This window comes from Hylaeus anthracinus, unplaced genomic scaffold, assembly GCF_026225885.1.
Source record: "Hylaeus anthracinus isolate JK02 unplaced genomic scaffold, UHH_iyHylAnth1.0_haploid 11997, whole genome shotgun sequence".
Classification (NCBI taxonomy): domain Eukaryota; kingdom Metazoa; phylum Arthropoda; class Insecta; order Hymenoptera; family Colletidae; genus Hylaeus; species Hylaeus anthracinus.
In genome coordinates, this window is record NW_026534344.1 from 11,109,652 (window position 1) to 11,119,497 (window position 9,846).

A 9,846-nucleotide genomic window follows, 5' to 3' on the forward strand; every position below is an offset into this window, starting at 1 on the left:
TTAATCATTTCTGAAAAGGACGTAAAAAATATATCGAAATGGTTCGTGGAAAACTACCAAAATATCTATTTCTCAAACAGTAAAATCGTGCCACGTTATTATGATATTATTATAATTATACGTAATTAAAACCTGTACCGGATTTTCTATCCTAAACTTAACGTATTGTGATATTAAAAGTCCCTGCGGTGAGATTGAAAAACTGAAGAGCCACTGCGTTACACGCTAAAGCCGCACGCTCGAAATGAAATTATTTTTAACTCGACGGAGCCTCGAGTTTCCGGTTACATGTGCTATTATGCGAATTCCGAAAGAATCTGCTCAGAATTTACGATTAGGCGCTCGAAACCAGAAAGAGCGAAATGCCATGTAGAATGTGATAGTTAATTATCGTGGCCAGATTTCGAAGAACTCGCCTAAACATTTCGTGATAAAATCTACTTCTGCTGGTCTTGACAAGTGCGATCGGTCGTTCATTATCTTAACACCAATTAACTTCATCCTCTCAATTGAAACTCACGTCAACTAAAATCTACCGAATTACCATAATGCTTCGAATTATTTAGTCCAGGCGTTAAAATTCTTAATCGATTAGAAAAGAACTTTCAGATTGTGATTAGGGTTAGAACTAATGTACACGTTAGAAACAACCTAAACGTCGTTTCTGCACTGTATTAGAATACTCATATTATTGTACAAATATTTCTGTTATTTTTACTTCTTTTAAATGTTATTAAAAACTGGTGATATACATGGCTCTTACCTAGCTTTAAATTTTGATTGCTCCTTGCCATCTGTGATTTTTCTTCCACAATATAAATCTAGCTCTAGGCATATTTACTATTGCACTAACACGATATAAAGAGGAACTAGAATTCGCAAAAAGTTCCTTACTGATTACAAGTACCTTTTAAGTAATTTACTTAGCGACTCACATACTATCCGAAAACATCCGAATCCCTAAATATAAGTTAATACATTTAACTTAATTTTAAATTATGGTCATAAATAGAGTGAACAGAAACTATGCACCGCATACAGGTCGAGTCAGCTACACATCCACCTTACCTAACACAAATTTTCAAATTTATTATTCCTCCAACCCGTGGAAAAAAAATAATTATATTAAAATTTCAGAACTTTTTTAATTACCGTGCGACTACGCTATTTTGAAAAAGCGACACTCGAGTTTCCCTCAACTTATATACCGTGTAGTAGACTCTATTGTCCACCCGTAGTGTTTCTCCTCGGCCACAACGATCCGTCGTAACCACTTTGCCGAGTCCACGAGTGCATTTCGATGTGAGATCGGATGCAGCTTCCACGCGGGATTAATCCGAAGCTCGTTCGAATTGCAGCTTTCGCGTGGAGACCGCGACCGTTCATCCTGCGCCCGTGTTGCACTTCGTATTTCTGTGCATGCAATCCTCTTGTGCGCGCGCGAGATTTATACCTACACACGTCGCCCCTATTCGTCCGAATTTACTTTAGCCGCCTTTATCCACGTTTCCCAGCGTGGACTGTTCTTCAACTTTTTCCAACGAAATGCAACCTGCTGTTAACTCCACGTCTGATGATTAAATAACGATATAAATGTAGAATGACCGTTATCGAGGAAAACTTCGTGATAGTAGTAGCCTCTATAGGCATTTTTTCAACGCTCTCCAACGTTACGTTGTAGGTCTTCAGAGTTTATGTAATGTTGATAATAGGAAAATGGTCTTTAAAAGAATTGATAAATAGATTTAATTTCATTTTTAATGAAAATCTATCTTTGTGCTTATTAAGGCGCAAAAGTGCCTTCAATTCTGATGGCGATCCTGGGATAGCCTATCACGTATATTTATGTTCCTGAAGATGAACCATCAACATTTAAACTACCAAGCCGCTTAATTTAATCCATATAGTTCATAATTATTTTCTAAAGTCACTCAATTATTGACAATGACTGTAACAGAGAATCACTTCACAAATTAATTTGCTTCTCTGTCCTATAATTCCAAAGATCCATAAATGCGTGCATTGACCTCGGTAGTTTTTTACTGTTAACTAATTTTTCTTTAATAAAAGTAACAATCTCCTTTTCAAAGGTTAAAATAAAATTCCTCCGGTGGAAGGTTAAATGTTCCTGTCCTGTGCCTTCGCACAAACATTCAGAATGGTAACCGTTCCTGGTTTGGTACAGGCATGGCAATTTTGTTGGGCACGCCTCGTCACGTATTCGAGAATTCGATAGAATGGACGGTCCAGTCGCGTCATCCACTTCAACGCCGGAACCAAAGCCGAAATCGAAGTTTTGAATTAAACCGTCTGGATGATCCGTCCCGTCTGGTTCGTTTTAAGGCTCGTTTGCAATTTCGTTGCCAGCAAATATGTCCGCGCCGTCCCCACCTCTGATCCTGCAGCCAGTTGCTTTAATCTGGAATTATACTCTCTCAAATTAATTCATCGATCCTCCTCTCGCTCATCGACGGAACGAGGGTGGACGAAAGGTCAGGCACTTGTTCGATGCAATCTGTATCTGCTTACGGTTGTTTTGTAGCAAACTGGATGGCAGTTATTAGAATGAAAAGGTCTGAATATATTGTAATGGAGGAATTTCCGACAGAGGATTCAAGATTTTAATAAGAAAATATCCCAGGCAGCATAGTCACGATGGACAATCCAACACACATTTATTTGTAATCATTAACAATAATTAAGTCGGATATGCTAATTATTCCATATCATTTGTCTTTTATTAAAAAATAGAGTATCACAGAATTTTTTGGAAAAATTTAATATGAGAAACATGGGAAACCTGATTGATTTTGCACCGTTTGCTTGAATTTTGTTAAACATTATATTATTATTGTGTAATTTATGTATTTAGTTTTAACGACTTTATTATAGTATCAACGTCTAGCGATCGAGATCACCTCTAATTTTGATCAGATTACGTTACTTTGCTCGCGGTCTTCGTCTCTACTATGTTTTATTCGGGTCCTCAGATTTGGGTACTTCCTTGCCGGAGGCAAGCCACTTTACTACTTTAAGTCACTAGACTAATGTTAAATTTCCATAATTCGAACACAGTTCACCTACGAGGTAAAGACACGTTTCAAAGTCTGACAGAATACAATCCAACTTTAACGAAATCGCATGAAATTCTCTAAATAATCGTTTTCCCAAGGGAGGGAATTCCTTGGCGTAGCTTCGACGCGTATTTCGTTCGGTAAATTTCGCGAAATGTAAAATGGCCGCGTGTCGCGCTCGCGCGTAAACTGTTGCGAAAGTTACTAATACCGCGAGAAACGATGAGAAACGGTTGGAAAATGTACACGGCGGCGAGTGGTAAATTTTCTGTGTCGGTAAGCTCAGGAGCGGTAATAATTCCGGCGATCGATAATCTCATCAGTGAACTTTTACAATCTCGACGCAGGAGCGAATGGTCGAAAGCGCAACGCTACGCGCGGATGCATTCCGTACACGTTTCTCGAGTTTATCTCGGGAAAAGTGGGACTGACATATTGGGATCGTTCTGGCCGTCTAGTCGCATTTATGTACCCCTCGTGTCAGCGTGCCGAGCCAAAATGATCGTCCTCCTTTTTCTTGCTCTCCTTCTATTTGGTTTCCCGTGGCTTTACACAGCATTCGCAACACCCAACTCCTAAACGTCGCCCAGACTATGTTAAACGTAAACTCAACGGTGGTCGTCATATTTAATTATTTAGAAATCAAGCACTTAATCCTTGTTTACATACATCAAAAAGTGACGATTAAGAATGAAGGTCTTCGGAGGAGATTGTTCAATACTGATTAAATAAATTAATATGGACACTTCTAATCATAGTTTGGGTGGTTCTTTGAAGATATGGTTTTTGTCAAGTACATCAATTCTAATGTTACTTGATCCCTTTCAGGTATTCGAGTTATAAATTCTAGAAGAGCGATAAAATAAAGTTCATGTTTATTTATATTAGCGAATAAAATCAACATAATTTGATTTCTCTGCAACCTTTTTCCAACTCGTTAAATGCATATCTGCAATATCAAGTTTATACGTGTATCGTTTATCATCGTGAAACTTAATTACTTTACTCACGACACATTAATCTGTATGTAAGTAAATCAATCTCTACTGTTTTCGTCGATCCTTCGAGAAAATGATACGGTGTATTAGGAACATACGAACGTTTATGATTGAACGCTTGGCACAATTCTATTTCGTATGACGTAACTCGCCGAAATCAGTGAAACGTCATGCAGGACGATAATCAGGCAATATCCGTCGTTGCACCGTTCCAATAACCGATGGAACAGTATTTAATCATCCACAGAGCGACGCGTTACGTACAGGGTAGCGTTAAACCGCCCCGTGAATCCTCTTGGGATAAACCGATAAGCATATTAACGGACGTTACGACAGATAACGCCAAGAAGAAACCCGATGAAGCGGCTATCGATTCTCCGACGAGTTGATGATCTAATTACACGTCGTCTGATATTTCACTGGAAAGTTCATTACGCGAATCTCGATTCTAACTTTCCCTTCCCTCGTAATTAAGGTATCGGTGCTACCCTCACAAGGAGACGGGGCGTCTCCTTTGCCGTCGCGGGTATTCATCCCTTGATTCTTAACTTTGCGAACCTTTCTCGTCGAGGAGTCTTACAATTTTTCACGAGGATAAACGCTTAACGAAAGAGAGACGGTAGTCCTTCGTGAATAGTGAATTCTATTGCAGTGATATATATGTAGGTGATTATAAATAAGATGATGCAGCTAAGAGCATTTGAAATTATAGTCTTACTATGAGACATGTCATAGATTATAAACAATAGAAATCATACTGGTTTTATGAACCAGAATTCATCATCTGAAATATGGTGATTTAAATGAATTTTGATAGTAGAATTGAGCCAATATGTCACATCGTATATAGTTAAAAAATACACTTCTCTGTACTAAAATTCACGTATTTGAGCCAATCATGCTTTTTGAATCTCACATGAGCCACACGAATTTTTACTTCAAATTAAAAGTGAGTTAAAAATTCCAATGAAAAAATGTAGATAGTATCGAGACTACCTGCATTTTCAAATAACAAAAATCGAATTAAAAGAGTTTAACAAGGAAACTGAGACTTATAACCAGATTATATTTGTAATGTGTCCTCTGTTGGTCACTTTATTTAATAATAATAAGAATCTGCTCAGAATTCTGAACTTTACGTACTATTGCGCAATTAGTTAGCGAATGGATTGCTACAGAGAGTATTCTAAACGTAGGATTTTGACCTTTTTGTTTCAGGTGTCGAATGAAGCAGTGGAGGAGAGACCTCCCTCCGACCTCAGTCATAATTACGTTCCACAACGAGGCACGGTCGACGCTGCTCAGAACTGTCGTGAGGTATTCACTACAACATACTCGACATGAAATTTCTAGTCGCGTAATTGTCATTCACGCGACAATAAGGCTAGGCGCGCGTTAAGCATAGGGTGCATATTGCACATGCACCGTAAAATAAAAATAATCCCCATTGTGGGAACTCAACTTTCTCTGCTGTTCGTTCTTTCTCTCTACTCTTGAAAATGGCAAATTGTCCAAATCTCTAGAAAAACACATGACATTAAAACGTTTATTTTGTAATACATTGTCATCCTTCTATAATAATAATTCAGAAGAGCAGTGAAATTTTGAAACGTCGACCGAGGCAGAAATTGAGTTGCATTGCTATCCCCTGCTTAATATTTACCTAGCCTAGCAATAAAAATAACTAAATTCGCAAACATACCGTAACAATATTCTAAAAACAAAAAGAATAGAGGACATGGAAAAATATTGAATGCAATACACCGATCGCCGCACTCTCGATTGTGCAAATTGAAAAACGTGAAAATCAAAAAAACGAGATTAGTTTAAGAGTGTACTGGAAAACAAAATACTCCTATTGATATTTTACTCTTGCTAACAAGAACATCGACGATAGGGCACTGAAAAATTCAGATTTTTAATGAATTCTAGGAAATACATTTTTAAAAACTAACGAACCTATTTAAATACACTTCAAGAACGATACTGTTTTTAGTAAGACAATTAATTAAAGGCGTACATTAAACGAAGACCTTCTATAAAAAAAATATTTCAAGTTGTATCGACAGTCGGAAACTATAAATTTAATTCTATTATAGGATGTTCGCCAAAAATCACCCTGAATTTAAATGCTTTATTCATTGAGATAGATCATTATGCTTAAAATTATATTTTCTCATAGGTACCACTTAATAAATTATGATTTTAAAACGTGCAATATCTTACTAAATAAATTTAAGGGAGAATTTGGGCGAGATTTGGCTAGATTAAAGGATAAATTCCAAAGGATACGGAGATAACGTGCAGCGAGCGTTATCATCCGCACAGGGCTGCTGATGCACCAGCGAGAAAATTCTCGAATGCAGGTCAGGAGCGTATGGCAACGACCAAAGGAATTTTCTAATCGTCGTTCCATCGTTCCGCCTTCCCGCACCCATTACTCGCCTCCTGAGCATTATATTCGCGAAGCTTGATGGCGATAAATCACGCGTGAAATATGAAGGGCTGGACGCTGAAGGATTTTCGACAGCGTCGCGCCCGACATAATTAGACAAAAAGAAAAATGTACAATTCTGCCGAGAGCCATGAATCCTGCGTGAAGTCAAGGACTGAATGAACATTCGCGACTAATGCTTGGACTGCAACACCATTCAAGTGGAGTGATTTTTAATATCAATGAGGATATATCTTTCTGAAACATAACGCACTTATTTTTTGCTGTAACGTATACTTATTGATAATAGTATTTTAAGAAAAATTAACTGTTCGATGTCTCAGAGTGGTATTGTTTGCATTTGTCAATTTAAAAAAAAAACAAGGCTCCACACATTTTTATATCTCATGAACGATATTTATAAATTCCACGCAATTGTAAAAAATTCAACTAGATAGAAAACAACAAGTTTTTTAATCTTCACTGCAGATTCATTATAACATATAATGTTTCCACGTATATGGTCACTTCCAAATACTGAGAACAAAAAAATTGATAAATTGCGAGCACTGAAAAGACACATAACGCTGTGTCAGCCAAGAAAATGTTGAGAAAATTATTCTACATAGTAAACTCTAAAAGACACTATCAGTTATAAGAACGTAACTAAAAAACGTTATTACAAACAAAAAACTATTTCTAAAATTTAAATACTTCCTTTCAACGTAATTTATCATTTTTTTTCGCGGTATTTAAAAATGATCGAATGGACTCGAAACGTTACCTTAACGAGATTATAATAGAGACACCTCGTTGCCATACCTCATGTCTCGTTTCGAAAAATGATTAATAGCTTCAGAGTTTAAAGATTATCGTAAATGTGCCTAATTCCGTTTTTCGTTTTTTTTGATGCAATAATATGAATCGGCACTTTTTCTCGCGAACATTCGCTTCTTAATTGAAACACGTTTCCTCGACTTAACATCGCACGACTTAAACGAGATCAGGAAACACGTTCTGGGTCATGAGAATTTTTCCTGCTGGTGGTAAGCAAATTTCGAGGCAAAAACTCCAGCTAACGCAGGGCTGGAAACATACTCATGGGAGAATTGTTGTCATTTCGAGAAAACACAGCGATGGGATTATTCCAGTTGATGAAATTAGAATCGTTTAATTTCTGCGCGGAAATCGTTTATTTTCCACCTGGAAACGGGAACGGTGCAAGAATTAAAGATGCTTTTGCTTCCAGCGTGTTGAACAGGAGCCCGGAGCACCTAATCAAGGAAATTATTCTGGTGGACGACTTCAGCGATCATCGTAAGATTACTTTTCTACTTTTCTTTCATCAAACTAATTACAATATTACTTTCTTCCTCGATTACTGCTACGTGTCTAATTTTTAAAGGAAACTTACAAAGATTAAAATTATGAAAGGTTCCCTAGAAGAGGCTGTATGTCTTTGTTTTGTAATAATAAAAATTTAATTCAATTATAATTGGGTACTTTGGAAATAAATATATCAAACGAATTCCATATCATTCTTCGTTTATTAAAAACCAGAATCCTAAAGTGCCTCTTCGGGAACCCTACATTTTTATATTCTTGTTTGTTAATTCGTTTCATAGTCCCAATTCAAACTTCTATTCAACAAGTAGCGATGAAAAAAACTTGAGAATTCTGTTCATTTTTCACTCTGTATAATATTTTGCAAACTTACTATGTTTCCACGGAAATGCAAGCAGTATCGAAGCTACATAATTTTGTTCTTTGCTCCGCAGCTGAGGACGGCGAAGAGCTTTCGAGAATACACAAAGTGCGAGTGATACGGAACGAGAAGAGGGAGGGTTTGATGAGGTCGAGGGTGAGAGGCGCGGACGCAGCGACCGCGAGTGTACTAACGTTCCTGGATTCGCATTGCGAATGCAACGCCGACTGGCTGGAGCCCCTTTTAGAAAGAGTGGCGGAAGATCCAACCAGAGTCGTGTGTCCCGTCATTGACGTGATCAGCATGGATACTTTCCAATATATCGGTATTGTTGCTACGAAGCGTATCGCAGTCAGTATTGATCTATTCCCAATCGAATCCTAAGAACTAACGTCCAAAGTTCAAGTAACATATAACCCATACGCAGACAACACGACATTTGATTAAGAAACTAAAAAGATTCATTCTGAAGCTATTAACCCTTTGTACTTGAGAGGTGACTCTTAGACACGAACAGATTTGACGCAGTAAATCAAGCAACAATAATGTTTGTTTAGCTTTAATTTTTTTGGAACTCAAAGTGACAATAAAATGATTGTCGATGAGGTAAAGTTGACCTGATTTTCAAATCTAAAATTAGAGATCTCATCTTCAAAGTCTATCTAAGCTTAGCATTCATGGCAGTAGAATGATAAGGAACCATCTCGAGTTGCTGGTAGATACCAAAACAAAAGGTCTCGAGTGTAATTGGTTAATTAATACTGCTTTAAAGAAAATAAATTTGAAGGGAATTTGCAAAGTTTGATGAGATTTGAACAACCCCTTGCAATCGAGATTCAACTGATTATTTAGGACATTCACAATCTGTCACTTTGCTGACCCACTCTTGGCCAATGACACTTTTTTCATAATAATCTGATTTAGAAATAGAAGTATATTTCTCATCTGATTACGTTTGAAGTGAAAATGTCATTGCTCGATGGAAACCACGGGAAGGTGGTGGGTCGTTCTTCCATCATTTCCTCCATCATCACCTCCCCTAACTTCGCGTATAACACCAACATACTTCAATTTCATCGAAATCGTTGATCTCGAGTACAGAGTGATCGATTTGGCGTGAAATTTCTCGATTACTGTTCCTATCTTTTACTTCATTCGTTTATTGCAAGAGAAATAATACTGCAAGCACTATACTTACTAGCAATTGTATACTCAGGGGCTTCAGCAGACCTGAGAGGAGGGTTCGACTGGAGTCTCGTGTTCAAGTGGGAGTACCTGAGCCAGATCGAGAGGCAAGCCAGGCAAAAGGATCCCACGCAAGCGATCAGAACCCCGATGATCGCTGGCGGCCTGTTCGTCATCAACAAAGCCTACTTCGAGAAACTGGGGAAGTATGACACCCAGATGGACGTTTGGGGTGGAGAGAACCTTGGTATGCTTCCAAGATCCGTTCGAAGAAAGAACAGTGTTTGAAAGTGGCCATTTTTGTAAAACTCGTCGAAAAATTACATTGTTACTGGTCACGTACGTTATGAAACAACTGTTGCTGAACCTCACACATTCCATAAATGCTGTATCTTCTTTTTTCTATATATATATATATATATATATATATATATATATATATATATATAT

The 9,846-nt window shown here is 37.6% G+C and overlaps 1 protein-coding gene across 4 annotated transcripts in view; it reads left to right on the plus strand.

Moving 5' to 3' along the window:
- The window catches only part of LOC128889737 (polypeptide N-acetylgalactosaminyltransferase 2), a 286,331-nt gene that overhangs the window by 269,706 nt on the left and 6,779 nt on the right, over window positions 1-9,846 (plus strand). For all 4 annotated transcript variants that reach the window (XM_054147657.1, XM_054147658.1, XM_054147659.1 and 1 more), the window contains 4 exons: window positions 5,291-5,389; window positions 7,756-7,823; window positions 8,285-8,536; window positions 9,428-9,643. In XM_054147657.1, the coding sequence (XP_054003632.1) occupies window positions 5,291-5,389; window positions 7,756-7,823; window positions 8,285-8,536; window positions 9,428-9,643 (635 nt within the window). The remainder of the gene's footprint in view (window positions 1-5,290; window positions 5,390-7,755; window positions 7,824-8,284; window positions 8,537-9,427; window positions 9,644-9,846) is intronic.